General features: G+C 39.7%; 1 protein-coding gene across 1 annotated transcript in view; it reads right to left on the bottom strand.

The window, feature by feature from the left end:
• Positions 1-21,282, bottom strand: part of LOC138740666 (connector enhancer of kinase suppressor of ras 2) — a 763,661-nt gene that overhangs the window by 128,367 nt on the left and 614,012 nt on the right. Inside the window, exons 13-14 of the mRNA XM_069893653.1 lie at positions 12,367-12,401; positions 180-228 (exon numbers count right to left, since the gene is read on the bottom strand). Coding sequence (XP_069749754.1) covers positions 180-228; positions 12,367-12,401 — 84 coding nt within the window. The remainder of the gene's footprint in view (positions 1-179; positions 229-12,366; positions 12,402-21,282) is intronic.

Raw genomic sequence — 21,282 nt, 5'->3', positions numbered from 1 at the left:
TGCTTCTCCACTGAAATGGTTGGATAACACTCTGCTTGAAAGGTAGCAAAGAGAAATGTTCATTTTGCCAATTAAGGTACTTTTATAATAAGCAGTGAGAAATGATTGGAAGCACAGATGTTGTGACATGAACAGATGATATTTCAGTGACCACCATTATCATGAATATAGAGCCTCACCTTCCTCATTGATGTGCCGCCTTGTCTGTCAATGCCAGCACTTGCATACCTGTGGAGAAACAAATTTGCCTTTTTAATTCTGCTCAGGTGAGCATCAAGCCAGTCTGTTTTAGTTCCAGCTGAATTAAGGAATTGCTAACTTAATTATAGCTGACGGTATCAATGTATTCATTTACTTCTGGCTTAGTTTGCAAGTTATATTTGTTGTGACCTATGCTTTGGTACTTCAAAAATAAAATAGCCATGACTTAATTGTCTGTGAGAAACAACAAAATTATCCAAAATTATCTCCCTTTGAAAGGCCCACACAGAAGCAGAATTACAAAGCTGCAGAAGAGAGTAAAAACACTTGTCAATTTCTTTGGATAGCACCTCACCAAACACAAGCCCCTTCTGTACAAGTGGGGTTTTCATCCAAGTCTTTTTTTATGTAGAAAGTTATGACTCACCCAGTCCTGAGCGATTAACATAACCTTGACTACCTGATTTCACTTTCTCCACCGTTTCTGCCTGACATAAAGATAGTTTTCAACTTCTTCAATTTTCATTTCAGGAACTATTCAGGGAATCCTTTCCCATAGCTGGTTTAGACCCATAATATGGGAAGTTCAAGGTTAATGTCCTTTGAAGTTGCATTCTTTTACGAGCTTAAAGCAATCATCAAAGGGTAGCTGTAACATTCTTAAGCTTAAATTGCTCAGAGGTAAAGTGCAGGCAAGTGAGCTCATCAACAAATTAAAGCATCACAGGGCAGAAATGAACATCCAAGGTATGATTTTCCACTTATTATCCCATTGCACAATTGGCATGTATTTTTATAGTTTAGACTAATTTTGTCTGATATTGGCCAAAGCATTCATGTGTGTTTAAGAGAAATGGCTTCTATAGGTACACCTATAATAGTCCTGTTACTGCTCAAGCCACAATATGGGATGGAAGGTCATCATCTCATCAGGCTCTTTGCATCATCAAGGTGATGGGAGACCAGGAGCATTGGTTATAGATGACTGGCTTGGGTTAATCAGATCCTTTTTTTTTTTCGAAACTTTATTTATTAATTTTAACATATGAAGAAAGTAAGTAATTCACGTACAGAAAAAATACAAAATAAAGTAATACAAGTACAAAGTAACATAGTTAATACAATACCAATCTCGACATCTCCCCCTAACAACTAAAAACTAAGACTAAAAAAAAAATATTTTTAACCCCTAAACCCCACCTCCCCACCCCCACGATAAAGAGTGAAGAATTAATACTATTAGTATAATAAAAAAATTAAAAATATATATCTTAAAAAAAAGATCGATATATATAAAAAACAAAAAAAATATTCATTAAGTATTATTTATTAATCCAAAAAAAATTATTATATAAAAATATATATGAAAAAACAAAAACATAAAGAACTTAAACGAAAAAAAACCCAACTAATGGGTTAATCAGATCCTGACCAGAAATGTGAACTGACCACTCATCTCCACAGATGTTGCCTGACCCACTTGAGTCTCTCCACTTTCTTATTGTTTGGGTTAGAACAACAATCTAGCTCTCAATGTCACCAAGACCAAGGAGCTTACTGCTGATTTATGGAAGGAGAGGCCCAGGGCCCACACACCTATCCACATTGATGGGATAGAAATGAAGAAGGTTAGTACTTTCAAATTCCTGGCAGTTCAGATGTCAGAAGACCTCTCCTGGAGCTAGTATGTCAAGGCAACTATGAAGAAGGCACACCAATGGCTCTACTTTCTAGTAAGTGTGATGAGATTTGGCAGTCAGTGAATACTTGATTAAACTTCTCGAGGTGCACAGTGTAATTTATACTGGCTGGTAGCATCATAGCCTGGTTTGGACATTTGAATGCCCAAGAATGAGGAAAGCTGCAAAAGTAGCAAACAAAGCTAGGACCGTCATTGGTTCCAACTGTCACATTTGTGGCCCGAAATGTGAAGTTAATAAAACATCAAACACAAGTTTTATCAGGTAAACTTCTCAGTAGCTTTATTTTCCAGTTTCCTTTGTTCTCCTGCTCGTGCTCTTATCTCTCTCTCATACCACGTGACTTCCGGTACATCTCATACATATTCATTATCATGACATCCCTCCTTTAATCAGAAATAAACTTTACCTTCACTTACCAATATCCTTCGGAAACCTACAAACATCGTAACTAATGGTAACACTATAACTCAACTACATAAAATTTACTTCCTACAGCACTCATACATGCACTTTATGATATAAGATTAAAATACTGTCCCAAAGTTCTTATTAAAACTATGGCACAAAGTCTTCGTATCGTTTGGGCACTTTCCGGTTTCGTTTCGGCCTGCCTGCAATATTGTCGTCGCTTCTCGGTTGTTCACTCTCAGCGTCGGAAATACTGCTTGCCACGGCTTCGGGTGTTTCTGGCGCTCTAGTCACTTCATCAGGAGTGCTGGTAACTGCCTCTGGAACATCATCAGGTCTCTCAGTTTCAGCATCTCGTATTGGCCTTTCAACCTCTTCGCTCGATGTATCTCTGGACTGGTACCTTTTTACACCTGAGACATTTCTCTTATACAGGACTCCAGTCGGAGACTTGACTGTCACCATACTGCCACTTCTGGATACGACAGTATAGGGTTGATGGTAATAAGGTGTGTCTAGCTTACCACCAGTTTCATGCCTCACTAGAACATTATCTCCTGGCATGATGTCTGAGTACTTGGTTCCACGTTTCGAATCTGTGTACAGCTTTGCTGCACCTTTCTTTTCAGCATCGTGGTCCCTCATCTCCTGGTCGTCTCGGATTTCCTTTATTTCTGGCATTTTTGTGCGGATTTTTCTCCCAAAAAATGCTTCTGCAGGACTTTTTCCAGTGGTTGCATGAGGCGTTGCTCGATAGACAGCCACATAAGATAGCAATGCTTCTCGCCAATTTTGTCCTTCTGCGTGTGCAATCCTCAATCGTTTTTCAATGGACTGATTTTGTCTCTCTACTTCTCCGTTGGCTTGCGGCCATTTCGGAGTTACTTTATGATGGTGGATACTTGTGGTCCTCATGTATTCCGCAAATGTCTCTGAAATGAATTGTGGACCATTGTCAGAGTATAATGTAACAGGTAATCCATATCTTGCGAATATCTCTGCTAATGCTTGTATTGTTTTTCCAGTCGTTGTGGACTTCAACACCACGTACTCATAGTATCTGCTGTAGTAATCTATCACTACCATAATTGATTCACCCGTCGGTAAAGGTCCAAGAAAATCAACAGCTACGTCGATCCATGGCCCTGTCGGGAGTTGCGTACTCCGGATCAGTTCTGGCGGATTACTCCTACTTGTGATTTGACATCTGTGACAAGTTTTAACAAATTTCTCTGCGTCTTTATCACAACCTGGCCACCATACCTTGGTCCTGAGGTTTTGCTTGGTACCAACAATACCTAGGTGTCCTTCATGCGCTAAGGATACGATCTTCGGTCTCAATCTTTGCGGTATCACCAATCTGCAACCTCTTAATACACACTGTCCGATGCAACAAAGTTCTTCTCTAATGGGAATGTAAGCCTTGTGAGTACACTTGTCCCATTGTCCACTCTGTATGCATTCTCTTACTTCCATGAGTTCTGGATCACGTTCGGATTCTCTCTCGACTTCCTTCGTAGTCACAGCTTTCGGTGTCGACTGAATAGCTACGAAGCGTACAAAGCTCTCTGTTTCTGTTCCCAATTCTGACTTGGATTGTGGACCACCATCCTTCACCAATCTGGACAGCGGATCTGCAATGTTTGCTTTCCCTGCAATGTGGATTACTTTATATTTGTAGGGTTGTAGTCTGAGTACCCATCTCTCTATTCTGGCACATGGTTTGGATCTAGGTGCATAGATCACCTCTAATGGCTTATGATCTGTGATGAGTTCAAATTCAATGCCGTATAAATATGCATGGAACCTCTCACAGGCCCATACAAGTCCGAGTGCTTCTTTCTCTGTCTGAGAGTATCTTCTTTCCACATCCGATAACAATCTGCTGGCATAGGCAATGATTCTTGGTCCTCCATCATGCATCTGGACCAACACGGCTCCTAAACCAACTGGGCTGGCATCCGCTATGACTTTGGTTGATGCGGCAGGATCATAATATCCAAGAGTTTTTGCATCTGTCAGGCTTTGCTTCAGCGCTGTGAACGCTTTCTTCTGCTCAGATCCAAAATGAAATGGTACACCTTTCCTGGTTAGTTTCCTTAGTGGTTCTGCCACTGTAGCGAAATTAGGAATGAACTTTGCACAAAAATTGACCAATCCCAGGAAACTCCTCACCTCTGTTGCGTTCTGAGGTGCACGTGCCTCTACAATAGCCTTCACCTTGGCCTCTGCAGGGTTTAGTCCTTCCCGTGTAAGTTTGTGTCCCATGAAGTCCATTTCTGACACACCGAACTGGCACTTGTTTCCATTCACAGTAAGGCCTGCCTCCTGTAGTCTAGATAGTACACGCCTCAACCGTTTGTCATGCTCTTCCTTCGTTGGTGCATGGACTATGATGTCGTCAGAAATGTTGGCAATTCCAGGAATGCCTTGAATCACTCGATGGTTTTCATACTGGTAGATATCCGAAGCTGCATTAATTCCAAATGATAGTCTCTTGTAACGATACAATCCACAGTGAGTCACAAATGTTGTTACATCTCGGGAACCTGGATCCAGCTCTAATTGATGATAGCCCCACTTCAGATCAATTTTTGAGAATACCTTGCTGGTAGTTAGTTCTTGAAGTATTTCCTCCACTGTTGGTATAGGGTGTCGTTCTCTAATTATAACTTCATTGGCCATTCTCATGTCAACACATAGTCTTATATCACCCTTTGGTTTGGGCACAATCACTACAGGACTGACCCACTGTGTCGAATGTTCCACTGGTTCTATAATTTCTTGTTCGATCAATTCTTTAATTTTGGCTTCGACTTTCCCACAAAGTCCAAACGGAGTTCGGCGCATTGGTTGTGCCTTGGGTTTGACCGTTTCATCTACTGTTAGCTTCAATTGTCGACCTTTCAGCTTTCCTACTCCTTGGAAGACTGCGGGGAATTCTTGCTTCATATCCTCGTATGACTGAATTGAATTGACACAAGCTCCAATATGAAGTATTGCCAGGTCTTGCGCTGTGCTTCTACTCAGCAATGGTTCTCCCCTCTCTTCTATGACCATAAACTCTGCTTCGGTGTACTTATCTCCAGCTTCAACAGTTGCAGTAAAACATCCAATTGTCTGCAATGGCTTGGTTGCTGTGTATGGATACAGTTTCTTGGAACACTTCTTTGAGGTACAGATGATCTTTTTCCTTTTCAACTTCTCCCATAAATGTTGATCAGTCACATTACTGTCACTGCCTGAGTCTACAATGACCTGCACTGTCACTCCACCAATGATCACTGGGACCTTCTCATGACGTACTTCATTCAACGTAAATTGGTAACAACTCTGTTCCTCCTGGGTATCATCATCTTCACCGTCTATCTGGCGAATGGTATCTTTCTTTCCAGGATACTTTCCTTTCCCCCAGGCTTTGCCTTTGGAAGTTGTACTCTTCCTCTTCTGGTCTGCATTGGACTTGCTTTTGCACTTCGTTGCAAAGTGGTCCTTACCTCCACACTTTCTGCAAACTTTGCCTTTGGCCGGGCAATATGGGTCTTTTCCAAAGTGACCTCGGTTTCCACATCGATAGCACTCCACGTCCTGTGTCGACGTATATCTTGGCTGGTTATGGCGATGTGAGAGCCTCTTAATTTGCTGGCTTGAGTTGTCTTTCAGGGTCATGGTATGAAATTTCCCTCCAACAGCCTCTAATGCAGCAGCAATGGCTAAAGCATTGGTGAGTTCCAACTCACTCGCTCTTTCCAGTAGACGTCTTCTGAGTTTATCTGATCTGCAGTGCTGTACGACTTGATCCAATAATTGGTTGTCCAAATCAGCTGGCATGTAATTGCATCCAACAGCTAGCTGGCGTAGTCTCGTCACGTACTGAGCAATTGTCTGGCCATCTTCTTGTCTCGTTCTCCGAAACAAATGGCATTGAAATGTAGCATTCGGTGTCACTACATAGTGTGCATTTAATGCATCTACCGCTTTCCGGTACTCATCCTTTCTTCCAGTATTCAAAAGTGTCTTAAATGTTTCCTGAACTGCGGGTCCAGCAGTGAAAAGAAGTAACGCCCTCCTCTGCGCTTTTTGTTCAACTGTACCGGTATCTAGAAATAGGCCACGACTGTCAGCGTAGGATTCAAATTCTTCCAGCCATGCCTTCCACTTCACACTTACAGTGCTTGCATCACCCGTTGGGTCAAAATGAGCAATTCCACTATGCGTTAGAAAGTCACCGTCTGCCCCAGCCATGAGGAAATATTCCAGCCCCAAAAGTACTGAGCAAAGAGAAAATTCTTATCACCTTGAAGTTGTCTGTAATCCTCTGTAATCTTGTTTAGTCTTTAATTTTCTTCAAGCTTATCCCATCCTCGTCGCCAATGTCACATTTGTGGCCCGAAATGTGAAGTTAATAAAACATCAAACACAAGTTTTATCAGGTAAACTTCTCCGAGTCTTTATTTTCCAGTTTCCTTTGTTCTCCTGCTTGTGCTCTTATCTCTCTTTCATACCACGTGACTTCCAGTACATCTCATACATATTCATTATCATGACACCAACCTCCCATCCATTGAAAACATCCATGGGAAGCACTGCCTCTAGGAGGCAGCCAACATCATTAAGGACCCCCATCACCCTGGAAACATCCTTTTTACAATGCTACATTCAGGAAGAAGGTACAGAGTCCAGTACCTTTAAGAACAGTTTATTTCCAAACGCTATCAGAATCTAAAACCTCCCCTAGTCACACTAATAATAAAATACTCCAACACCACAAAAAGGACTGTCTACATCATTGTAAATACACTTTTTTTTCCTTACACTATGGTAACTGAATATTTATTATCGATCTTTTGTATTTTTTACCTCTTTTTAATTCAATTTAATATATATTAGTGCAGTTTTTTTTTCAAAGTACCTGTTTGGCTGGAGCAAGAAGTTCAGTGCACATGTGCATTGTTTCATGTTATTTGACAATAAACATTATCAAGAAAGTCAATGTTAAAAAAAACTGAGGTAAAGTAAAAATAAATCATTTTAAGCAAGCACAGGAACTTATTTAACTCATTGTTCCCGAGTTGGTTCTGTGAACAACTTGTTAATTAGGTCTACTTTCCTCCGATTTCCTTGTCATTGTGCACACTTCTTTCAAATAAGCATGTGTCAAATTCTCTTTTGGAAATTAAAATTGAATATACTCCCACTATCCTTTGAAATAGTCCATTCTATGAGAACTCATTACATAAAAAGATCCAGAATTGGTTAGATACTCTATATGGTGATGAAACATTTGCAAGGCCCTAGATAAAGAGTTGGGGGTAGGAACAAGTAAGATGCTCTGGTAGGGTTGCCACAGACATGATTTGCCAAATGGTCCCCTTGTGTAAGAGTGTGAAAGCATGCACCATCAGGCTTAAAGAAAGTTTCTTCCCCACAGCTATCAAACTCCTAAATGAACTCCATAACAGTGATATCATGGTTCCCTTGCTTGGTACCAAATTGAGCTTCCTTTCAGTGCAATCCTACACTCTGTAAATTATGCTCTTTATATGGCTGTATGAATGTTAGAGTTAACTTGTTGGCCTGCTCACAGAAAACCCTTCTCACTACTTGATATTTTGTGATAAGTAAACTTAGACTACAACTTAAAACTTGTTGACATTAAAAGAGAAAATGATAAATGAAGGGAATCAAGAAGAATGGGAAAAGTGTAGGAAAATGATGCAGAGGTAGTTGGTTGCCATGATTTTGGTAAAAGCTTACTCCTGTTTCTATTTCTTATGTCTTTTTTCTTAACCTCTTCATTAATGTGTCCTGCTCCCTACATGAATCTGTGGATATGCACTTGATGAACCAGTCATTATTCGCATTTAATAATTCAACATTCAAGCATACACTTGCTTTCTGGTCCTATCCAAATGCATGACACTGCACTTTTCCAAAATGAATTAATTTGCTATTTGCATGTTCATCCATTTAGTCTACTGATTTCTTCAGATAATCTAGAATCCTCATGATCAAAGATAGTCAAGGTTTCCTTTCCTCGCCTTTGTAATTTACGCCTCTTTTTATTAGGCCTTTCTTCAGTTACAACTCATTATTCACATTGGTACCTTCAAAGGTGAGTGGAACAAACTCTAGCTTCACAAATATAAAAAGAAACTAGTGAAAATAGTTATAGAAAATGTGGACCAATGAAATACAAGCAATCAATGAAAAGCTCTCTCTGATGACTTAACACCTACATCAGAAGTTGACGTCGTTTTAGTCTCACAGACTTTGCTTGATGATGTCCAACCCCCACCAAGTGGAATCTTTCCATGCTGATTTCTATGTTCGTGGTTGCCCTGCCTCTTTCAAAGCTCTCATTTATTTTTGCCCAATTACTTCACAAGAATGTATTGGGACTGGAGAGCTCATTATCAGGTGAGAGTGGATAAGCTGGGATTGCTTTCCCTGGAGTGAAGGATGCTGGGGTGGGATGCTTTTAGATAAGGTGCTTAGTCAAAGTCTTATTTCCATGGCAGGGAAGCTCTAAAACTAGAGGGCATAGATTTAGGTGAGAGGGGAAAGATATAAACGGTATCAGAGGAGCAAGCTTTAGATACAGAGGGGATGGGTACATGAAATGAGCAGCTGGAGAAACTGGAAGAGGAAGGAACACTTCCATCATTTAAAAGACATCTGGATGGGTACATGATTAGGAAAGGTTCAGAAGCATATAGGCCAGATGCAGGGAAATGAGACTTGTTCAGGAAGGCACCTTGGTCAGCATGGTTAAGTTGGGCCAAAGCGGCTGTTTCGTGCGGTAAATCTCTATGACTCTAAGCCTGGCTGGTTAATCACGTTGGTGAATGTAGGTGAAAAAAAATTGAAGGAAGCTAAGCCTTATACAAGCAGATCTGCTGCAGAGGATGATAATTTAATAAATACAATTCATGTAGAGATCAATACTCAGTGACACAAAAACACACGAAAAACCTGCATTGAGATGGTTTGCTCTCCTTCATTTACAACTCTGCAGTTTTGTAAAATTACAACATGCACCAACTGATTACAAAAGCACATCAAGCAAATCAATATCCAATTTCTTGTTGAATTGTGATTGCAAAAGGGAAAATTATGAATTGATATCGAGCTTCAGCTGTATGGAACAACTTCAGTTCAGTATTAGTTACTGCATTATTTTGCTTAATTGGGGATAAATTTCTTAAGTTTGATAAACTTCCTCCTATTCCGAGTTTCCCTAGGCTGTACCTGAAGATTGGTTTTGTCCAGCATTACTTTACTGAAACCTGCTTCCTTTAGGATTCAATTATTCATTATTTTATCAAGACCATGAAATATATGGAGAATATTTCTTTCAAATTTATGGGTCAGGTGTTTTGACAGTCATCTGAATGGAAATGCACCTAAAATTAAAATATAGCTGTGCTATGCCATAGATTTTCCTCAGAAAACTGATCAATGACTGTAATGTTGCTCTTTCCTATTTATTAAGAAGTTTGCAGTCTGTCTCCTTCTTATTTTGTGCATGAGATATCTGTTGTGATCTTGTCCAAGAGTTGCAATGCACCATCTGGTATCACTTCTGTGTACAAGTAGCCTCCTTGGTTATCATGACTCATTAAGAAATTAGCCTTTGAATCCATTGTTATGAACCAGTTTCAGGGAGGTAAAATGTAAATTCTAAATGGTGGTCTTCCTTGAGCCAACCAACTTGTAATCTTAATGCCATCCCACTGATTACTTCATCTCAACTGTCTAACAGCTTCAATTTCTGACCAAGCTTTGAGTTCAGATTCTCCAGTCCTCTTGTTGTCTCTTTGTTCTCCCTGCTCCCTCACTCCCACCATCTTAAATTTTCCTTGCGTGAAATAGGATTTTGGCGTTTCAAGCCCTCGTGTAAAATTTGCATTAGCCAGCTATGCGTCATATGTTGAATGCTCATCATTTTCCTGATGCCGCTTCTAGACCCCTGTCCTCTGCACGCAGAAGGAAAACTTGCATGGAGGCTGCATAATAATTTTGTTTAATAAAATGTATTTATGGATAAAATGAGGTGCTGCATTGTGGCTGAGTTACAAAGCTCAGTTGATTTGAGTATTGCCACAATCTCTGGTGTAAACTGTCTATTGGAATGTGTAATTCATCAAATGCTCATTTTAGCTGGGACTTTCGCCAGAGTCTTGAGGAGTATATTACACCAATTAGTCCATGTATAATTTATCTACTGTCTTAAAGAAACTGAGTTTTTTTTTAAAAACAAGGGACTATGAGATTTTTGCTATCTTTCGGTAAAGAATTCCAAATTAATATTGCACTGCAGATAGATCAGTTAAAAATCCCACTTAAAATTACATTGTGAATTCCATGGTATAGTGGTTAGCATAACGCTGTACAGCACTAGCAACTCAAGTTCAAATCTGTTGTTGTCTATAAGGAGATTATATGTTTCCTCCCATCTGTGTGGGTTTCCTCCAGGTGCTCTGTGCTTGTTAAACTGGGTTTTCGAAGATTTATTCAAGGTAAAATGAGACCTTACAAATGAAGCTTTATAATACAACAGAAAAGGGCTGGAATACACAATGCACAAAAGTCCTAGAGAAACTCAGCAGGTTATGCAGCACCTATTGGAGGTAAAGAGTAACCAATGTTTTGGCCTTGGGCAAAAAACAGACAGGCTCCTGAAGGTGTGGAAGGGAGTAGGGGAGAAGAGGAGAGGATGGAAGAAGGCCAGGGGAGGAGAACAGGCTAAAAGGTAGGAGGCCATGGGTGGACATGGGTGAAAGGGTAGAAGTGAAAAATATTGAGAAGTGATAGGGGGAGAGGGTATCTCTGAATGGAGGAGGAAAGGAAATAGGGGATAGGAAAAGAGAGAGACTTAAGGGAGGGGTTTAACAGAACTTGGAGATGTTTCAATAAATTGATGTATAAATATAACATGATTTGTTCCAAAGAGTACCTATCTCACAATGCCCACCTAAGGCAGTACCAGGTTTGAGCTTATTTTATGGTGTATATTTTCCCGCCATAATTCAGGTGAGCATGGTGTAAAACTACAGGCTCACACACATTGAGATTTGATATGATTGTGAACAAAGCACATTTTACACATGTAAATATCTCGTGGCAAATTAGATAATCAGCATGTCACCAAGGCAGCCTCAGACGTGGGAAATATGACTGTCATATTTGACACAAATTAATCTTTTTCCAATGGCATTCCACCCTGGAACATCTCTACATTGCACCAGACATTCGTCATTGGAGTTCACATATTCTCTGAACCTTGAGGGGACCCATCACACGCATCACTAGGATTTAAAGATTCTGAAGTACAACTCCCAATATCATACAATGAGATGTAAAGCAAAATAACAGACAAGCAATTTCACAGACTGATAAGAAAACTAATCTCTGAGGGTAATTATAAATTCTTTTTTACTTTGATATATATGATGTTTTTGTCACTCTGAACTGTTAATAACAATGACATAATGAAGGAATACTGAAAAATTAAATGTAGGTGCTTGGATTCTAAATGTCCCTTTGTTCAGTAGGGAAGGGTAACCACAGTTTATCTTCTGGCTCCTCATGTGCCATTTCTTCACAAGGCAGTCATTATCAATGGTTGTTTAAATGTGGGCAGAAATGAGAAATTGATGGTGATCGGTGGGGGTGGTGCCACTGTATTGAAAACCCCTCCTTCCATAATTTGAGGTTCCAGATAGTTGGATAAAGTCTTATGGCCGGGAACAGTAACCTGGGCAGTTTCTTTTAAACTGCAAGAAGCAGGTAACCACGAGGCAGCAGAATTTAAGAGATTAAAATGCTTTCAAATTGTAATGTGTACTAATTAACACACTCAAAATCCTCCTGGAGAGCTAATTGCAATTACAGAGAGTGTTAACTTACAGTCCTTCCACAAAAACACTTACAAGCATATGCATTAGTCTGGTTTGAGTTGATTCAGTAGTTTTACATTAATCTGAAAGCAGTTCTTTTATAATATCAATCAATAATAATTCAAGTAATATAACAAAAGGGAAAGGTTTACCTTTCTGTCTCCCCAACAATAGAATCGCCTACTCGCTGTAACAACAAAAGATGGAGAGAAAAAAAAGCTGTGTTAAAGTTTTTATCAGAATGGAACAATCCCCATTTCCCATCATGAAAGAGACAGTGAGGCTGGTCTGACATACCGGAAATGTGAGGTCATAAACTACTGCAGGTATGAGCAGTGCTTGTAAAAAGATCAGCAAGCTGAAGCTTGATAAATAGCTGCCTGCCACATCTACAAACTCCTGTTTAGCTGGGTGTCTGAACATATGTTGTCCACTGACAGAGGTTTGATCTATTTTCAGCTAGTAGCTTGCATTACAGAGATCTGTGGGGGCACCTCTCACTCATCTCACTTTTACAGAATTAGAGCTTCAGACCTCTTTAGTAGAAGATGTGTGAACAGCTGTAATAAATGTGGAAAGAAAGAATAAAGTTCAAAATGATCTATTACATGGCCAATTTAATGAGTTGACTGGTGTCTTGATTATGTTTTCTCGAGCAGCAGTCCCTCCTTCTCGTGAAAACTCTGACCAGAAGTTCCAAACACTTATCCAGCAGCAAGCTGCTATCAATCATTTTGAGTATTCTGATGAAAATGGATGGTTCGTATCCCTTAAGGCCTGTCTAAAAATCTTTCAAATACAGTAATTGTGTCCACCTCTACCACTTGCTCTGACTGCTCATTCCATGTACCCTGTAATGCACGTAATGCACGTCAAAAGAACCAAAGACTTGTTGACCCAAACCAAGGCTTTTTTTAACTAAAAGACTGGAGCATATCACAAGTAGGTCGACCAGTCCAGAATGACCTGGTCTGGCTAGGAGCAATCCTTTAAGACCTGCCAGTAGGTGTGGCTACACTCTCAGCCAATCACAGTCATCCTACACTACCATCTGTACATGGACACATTGGTGATAGAATCTGTACTATCACATACCCATCATTCTCTGTGTGAACACAGGAAGGTTGGCGGGTTGTGGAAGAGATTGGGTGGTGAGTGGAGTCACCAGTGCCTATGGATGGAATCGGGGTAAGTTAGGTACAGTAATTGCAGAGGAGGTTCAGAATGGGGAATGCATTGGCATTTCTGGTGGGTAGTGGGAGAAGGGCAGATATTATCTTTCCTGGAGGGGATGTGGTGATGGAAAGGCTGATTCCTGTGGAAGAGATGGTGTGTTGGAAATGGGCAGGTGGGGAAGAGCAGCTCATGGTCAAAAGGTGGGGCATTGATTCTGGTAAAACATTGTTGGAGCATAGTGGGGCATAGTTGGTGCATAGTTGGGGCTTAGTTGGGGCTTAGTGGAGGATGGATTTTGATTCAGAGCAGAGGACAAGGCTCATTTACTTATCGAATAGGGGCCCTCATCCAGTTTTTTTACCAAAAGGAGCATGTTATTCTGGGACTAATAACCCACTTTGTGTGGGACTAATGTAGAAATCATGTAATAGTGCAAGGATGACTTGTGCCAGGAAGCACTTGATTGAATTTTCAGAGTGAAATGAAATAATTCAGAAATAGTCATTACTATATTTCATTCTGGGAGAAATAGATTTTTAATTGCATAATACTAGAAAAAGATCTCAGACAATTGAATTTAAGGGTAGATATGCTTTCCCTTTATAGTCCTGCGGTAATAAATCATCAATTAATTTACCAAATTTTCAATTAATTTACCCAAGGATTGAGTTCCAGTGTTCTTTATAAATAAATTGCTGCCCATGCCCAAATAACCTGACTTTTTGACCATATTCTGAACTTCTTGTGACTTTTATGAACTTCATACCAATCGAGGGACACCTCTTGAAAAAGAAATCTTTAACAAAGTAAAATTAGAAAACTAATTAAATGGTCACAGACATAAATCAGGAAAACTCTGAGTGAACAAGCCAATTAAACTGAACGTGCATAAACATACAGTATATAGACACAAACACTTCCTCTGCATTAAAGTAAAATCAAAGGCTACAGGCTTCTTTGGCTGGTTGAAGCTTCATCTCAGTTGGATCATGTGACCTCTTGAGTACGAGTCCCCAGTAGACATGACATTTGTAATTGTTATATGGTGTTGTGTCAGTCTGAATTACAGCCAAAAAATTAAAGTCTGCCAGGGTTCTCTTTCCCTCCATTTTTAAAGGTGCAATTAACCTATTCATTTCAAAGATTAACCCCTTACTGGACAATAACTAGCTTCCAGACTAATTCTGCAATTGTACTTATTGCAAAGAATCTATGAATAAAAACATTAAGGTCAGGTAGATTTGCTAAAAGTCATTCAAACACAGAATTATATGGATCATCTTCTTCTGAAGTAGTGTCTCAAAATCAAGGATGACTTACTTCCATTCAGAACTTGTGGTCCAGAGGTGAGAGAAGAGACCAATGTGGCAAATGCAGATACCTCTACAGATGTGACATGTGGTGAATGAATGGATTGGTGGTTGTGATGCTAACAAAAAATCCCAGATTCTCAATACCATCTTGACTTTTGCACATCTGCGACTGTGAAGACTAATCTATCCATTTTTTGCTCTCATATGGTAATTAATTTCTAGCTTCTTGCTTTGTGCACCAGGATAGCTGTAGCAGATGAGCATTTCAATGCACTTCTGTATTGTTATGTGTATAACAATCAGCTCTCATCTCATCATCTTCTCCATGTTGACCATTCATGGGCCAGAGTTTCTCAGGAGTCAGAAAGGATGTCAAACTTCTTCAAGCAATTTAAAGCACATCCTTGGCTTTCTTTTCTCTGTAGGTTTAATAATCTCATCCTGTGACACAGGTACAGAATGAGTGCTTGTTTGGGAGCCCAATGTTGGGTGTGTGATCCCAAAGGACAGTCATACTCATGGGTACATAAGATTTGAGGACTGGGCCTTACAATATATTTCTATCTCAACTAAGCATCCAGTTGAGTATTGTTTCTCAGAATGAAAGGTCAGAATTGAGCTGCCTGTGCTATTTTAAGTAAACCATAATTGTGTCATGCCAATAACCAGTAACTGAAAATGACCAAGTTTTTTATTCATACTTTGAGACTGAGGGCCTCGTTTCCTCTTCAGTTACACATTAAGAACTTTAGTTTTGAGAACAGAACAAAGAATGGGAATGATTACATGCACAAACCACAGTCAGTGAAGTTCCTGATGTAATGTTAGCCAACAGTTATTATGGATTTATAAAACACCAATTCAAAAGGGAGAATTCAACACAATTATTTTCAATAACAGATTGTTTTTTTAATCACCCATTCTGACAAATGGAAGTCAACTCACAATGTTCCTGAGACCTCAAAGGTGCTTTGATCGATACGGACTGCTGAGCCCAGCATTGTTCTGCCCAAGTGCAGTTATGGAATATTACTATTCGTTCTCTCCTCATACTTTTCTAATACTGCCAACAAGGTCCACACGCTCATAAAAATAACCACAATTTTCATCCTCAGCAAGCAATTTAAACTGGTCCCCAAATGTATAGTGCCACATCAAAAGATTACGATTTGCAGCACTGAGATGACACAATAAATATTCACCTCTCCTGCTTTCCTGCATGAACTTTGAAAAATAATAAGGCAGAAAAAGGGATATTCAATACACTCCTTCCTTAGAAAACAAAACATTTATTTAATAGTATTAAAATATATGTATAAATTTGGTGTAGTTGATTTAAATTTAGATTTTAAATCTAGACATTCAGCAAGGTAACGGGCACTTGTGGCCCACGAGCCGCCCAAATGCCCTAATTAACCTACAACCTCTATTGAAGGGTGGGAGGAAACCCAGGAAGCAGGTGCTGTAATAGTGTTGTGCTAACATTGCCACCCCAATTGTTCATTGATCATATATCCTGAGAATAAAAAAAATCCACTTTGTATTATTAATTCTGCATTTAAGAATACAAGATAGTATAATTTAAAACACAGTATTAAATATGGAAAAAGTGCTAGGATTCATTCAAGTCTACTAGCGAGGAATTCCATTCACACTGTTCTATGTTGTTAACACCCTTATGCAGAAAATCAGTCATTCATCTTTCTATTACAAGCAATGTTCCCCCCCCCATTTGGAAAGGAATTTGGGTATGCATGGTACCAGGAGTGGAAGAAACACCAGGAGTGTGCAGAGTGAGAATCAATTGATATATCAGAAAAGATGGAGAGTATAAAAGATTCCTGACACTGTAAATTGGACTGGAAATGTGGACCAGGAGTGGAGGCTGTTCAAACAAAAATTCCTGTTGTACTTGCAAGCCATTGGACTCAATTAGCAAACCGAATGCACGGAAGATTGCACTGCTACTTAATGTGGGGGAACCTCAAGCACTAGAGGTTTTCAATGCATTTACTTTTGTCAAGGCTGCTGACCAGGGCAAGTTGACAAGGTTATCGAGGTGTTTGATGAACACTGTTCACCAAAGAAAAAATTAAACCTTTGAGAGGTGTTTTGCTCGCAAATGCAGATGCAGTGGAAGACCTTTGATTCTTTTTTAATGGGCTTGGAATTAAAAGCAAGAATGTGCAATTTTAGATCGCTACAAGATTGAATGATCCATGATCATATTGTGCTTGGGATTATTGATAAGAAAGTGAGAGAGAGGTTGCTATGAGACACAGAGCTTATCTTAGCTAGAGCTGTGAAGATATGCCATGCCAGTAAATTAGCTCTGTAGCACGCAAAAAGTTGGTGAGAGTGCAAAAGCCAGTGAAAATTAAGGCATAGTTGTAGCCGCAGTATGTGTCCACACACACAAACAAAAAAAAAGGAAATAACAAAAATATGGAGAGATGCAAATGATGTGGCACTCAACATGCACCAAAACGATGCCCCACCTATGGAAAAGTCTGTAATAAGTGCAAAGGGCAGAATCATTATGCGAAGCAATGTTTTCCCAAAGGGAAATAAAGCAGAAGTGAAAGTATGCACACTGTACACACTATAGAAGAAACTGCCATCAGTTTCGTTGGCATGGTAGTGCATGAAGATTATAAACCAACAGACAGTGAAAAGGATCAAGCAGGACAAGTGAACTGTATCATTGCATACAAATGGAACAGATATTCCTTTCAAGCCAGACACAGGGGCAAATATCAATTTGATCTATAAGCGCAACATCAGGGCAATGAAGATAAAACCATATATCCACACAAATCCTGTGCACCTCAAAGTCTACAATGGAGAAGCATTGACATGAAAGGTACATGTAAATTCGAGGTGAAAGTTAAAGATAAGGTGCACCTCCTCAGGTTCATAGTAGTCCCAGATGGACATGAATCATTGAATGGTGACAAAGCATGTGAAAACTTAAGCCTAGTCAAGAATGTGTAAATACCAGGGAAACTTTTTGTGTAAGCTGATGCATTATCCAGGGAAACACGCAGAATGAAGAACACAATGAGAGTTCCACAGAGACAGATGTGAATCTCCATGTTAACCTGATGACTGAATCTCTTCCTGTATCTGACTTGAAATCCAAGTAGATTGCAGCTGAAACAGAAAAGGACACAGTTCTAGAGAAGATCATCAAGAATCTGAATGAGCTTCTGATGGGATGTAGACTATGCACCACACTTCCTTATTTTACACAACCAAACAAGAACAGAGATGTCAAAGATGTCGAATAGAAACAAAAGCATCTGCAATGGAGAAAAAAAACCAAACAAACTATGACAAGTCAGCAAGAAGCTTAGGGCCACTGGCAGAACATGACACAGTGAGACTCAGATATTCCAAAACTTTCTGGGAGGAAGTAAATTTAAGATCCTACACTGTCAGAACAGAAGATGGTCTAATGCAGAGGAGGAATTGAAAGAGCCTGCTGAAAATCCAAGAGACACTGCAGAAACAGACAAATGTAGAAGATCCAGCCTGCACAATAACAGATGAAACACCACCAGCGCTAGACAGTGGTGGACCAGCAGAGACAACACAAGCTCTTGTTTTAAGAAATCTATTCATTATCAAAGCACCTGACAGACTGAATCTCTAAAAGAAATGGAACTGCACATTCAAAAGTTTGTGTTGCTGATGTTTGTGTTGATATTTGTGTTGAACTATAAATTGAAATTAATACTTTATTAGTGTGTCATGTTGGTAGATTAAACATCTCAAGGAAAGGGGATGTAATGATAGAATGCTATTGATCCTTCTGTCCACTAGCGGGAGCCAGAGTCTAGTTTGTTTGCATCTTTGGTTCAATTCAAGATGAATGCCTCCACCCAGTCTTGAGTCTATAGCAGTGGTTCACAACCTTTTTCTTTCCACTCACATACCACTTGAAGTAATCCTTATGCCATCGATGCTCTGTGATTAGTAAGGAATTGCTTAAGGTGATATGTGAGTGGGAAGGGAAGGTTGAGAATCACTGCTTGAGACCCAATTGTTACTGAAATATTTTGCTTGAGAAAAATTGTCATTGGACCTTTTCCTTTGGAGTTATTAAACCAATTAGTATGATTAAAACAGTGATTTTCAAACTTTTTCTTTTCACCCACATCCCAGCTTAAACAATCCCTTACTAATCACAGAGCACTGATGGCAAAGGGAATATTTAAAATGGTGAGTGGAAAGAAAAAGGTTGAGAACCAATAGTCTATACCTAATAAAGTATAGTTGTTTTAAAAGAGTCCAAGTTTCTGTATTACAATAAAAAGAAACATCACCATCTTACCAGGAGTGTAAGAAACATCCCAAGCAAAAATGCCACTTACTGAACCCTGGTTAATAGACCAGAACACAAAAGTCTGCAGACACTGTGATTGGAGTAAAAACACATTGAAATGCTGGAGGAGCTCAGCGGTTTTTCAGTGTCCATAGAATTTGACAAAGATATATTATTTGGGCCTGAATCATTGTTCAACAAATATTCAGAATGAACCAAGAGCAGGAAATCTCAGAATTCAGACAATACTGGCAGTCCAGACTAACAGAAGGTGTTTATTGGATATGATAAGAGGAGAGGTGAGAATTTATTTTGTCTGTGTGGAAGGAGACAGGGAAAAGGGAACGACAGAGCTAGGGGAAGGTGAAGGGGGAAGAAGTGAAGGGGGCTTAATGGGGAAGAAGAGAATGGGGAGTTTAATGAAAGCCAGACAAGTCAACATTAATGCAATCTGGTTGGAGGGTGTCCAGATGGAAGATCAGGTGTGGTTCCTCCAATATGCGGGTGATCTCAGTTTGGCAGTGCATGAGACCATGGACTGACATGTCAGCAAGGGAATGGGATGGGGAATTGAAATGGGTAGACTCTGGGAGATACTCGCTATTGCAGCATTACAGTTGAGGCACTCAACAAAGTGATCTCCCACTCTGCGTCCAGTCTCTCCGACGATCAGACAGCCACCAAAATGTTACGTGATGCAAAACTAATGATTATCACCAACACTGTTTCACAGTTTGATCTAATATTCAAGGAGAGAAATGATCTTCCATACATGAGATAGTTAGTCTGGAGTCATTCAGATGCAGCGAGAGAATGAGATGGAATGGGAAGAGTGAACATCGCAGAAGTATCTGGAGGTATCTGTGGAGGGCTGATTTTCATTTGCTGAGTAGTCTTCTTGAGCTCCATTTATCCTCGTGATGAGAGTGTGCCAAATCAGTATCAAAATGGAAATACAGCAATTTATTTGTTAATTTATTTTAAAGGTAATTTAAACCTGCTTAGTCTATCATAACAGAAGCTAAATATATGGTGAAAGGGCGAGAGGAATAAATTGTTCTGAAGCCAAAATGGGCAGTTAATAAACTTCACAATTCAATGTAGCCATGAATCTCTTGCCTGACAGCTCTCTCTAGATGTCTGTTATTTATTTTTTAATTTGTCTCCACTCTCACATGCCAGACTTACGCCAGGGTCCAATAGCTTAAACAGATAAATACAAAGCAATAGTGGTGCAGCAATACTCAGGTTGAACACATTTCAGAAAATGATGGCCCTCTTATGAGAAATTTAGGGATGATTCTCTCTGCATAATATTAAATGGATGAAAGTCAGTTGGGCCAGTAATCATTGTGGTCACATTTCTGACGTGTACTAATTTGGTTGAAAGACAGGCTCGAGGGAATGCTTAATCAAAACGTTTATCCTCATGCATTAACAGATTGGTATCTCGACAGAAGGAATCATCCCCTTCAGGGTTATGCAAACTTTGTTTTTTGTTGAACTTCCACTCAATTATTCCACAGTCAGGAACAGAAAGATGCTCCTGTTTTGAATGCAGTTTATGCCTCTTCAAGTCAAAATCCTTCATCTGTAAATGTTAGAACATAGAACATTATAGCATAGTTTATGGCTTTTCACCCATGATGCTGTGACAACCTATATAAACCTATTCCGCAACAACCTAATTTTTCCATACCTTACACCCAGAACCCTTCACGCTTCATACGTCTACGTGACTAAGAGTAGTTTGAAAGTCCCTATTGTAATAGCTTCCCCCACTACCCCCAACAATGCATTCCAGGTACTCACCACTCTGAGTAAGAAACATACCTCTGACATCTCCCCTAATCTTTAACCTATTCTCCTTGATAGATAGATATCCTGTGGTATTTGCCAATGTCACCCCAGGAGAAAGACACTGGCTGTCTAAGGACACTATGTAGGTCATTGCTCCTCATGCAGCACTCATTCAGAGCTATCACTGGAGAATTAGGTATTATTGACCAGAGTTGGTGGGAATCATTCATACCACTGTGTCAACTGAGTGATTGCCATTCTCACTCTGAAGGTCGAGGGTTCAGGTTGCACTCCAAAGCACTATACTTAAAATCAAGGCTGATTATCCAATGTAGTGCGATGCAAGTCTGCCATTAACACACAACCAGATTTGGTTAACGTCAAAGATAAAAATTTGTAGAGCTGCTGCAGTGGACCCACAGAGAGCGGGGATGGAGACACAGCGCTATTCC

The sequence above is a fragment of the Narcine bancroftii genome, chromosome 8, assembly GCF_036971445.1.
Source record: "Narcine bancroftii isolate sNarBan1 chromosome 8, sNarBan1.hap1, whole genome shotgun sequence".
Classification (NCBI taxonomy): Eukaryota; Metazoa; Chordata; class Chondrichthyes; order Torpediniformes; family Narcinidae; genus Narcine; species Narcine bancroftii.
Note: the sequence above shows the minus strand (reverse complement) of the source record. Positions and strands in the feature narration are given on the sequence as shown.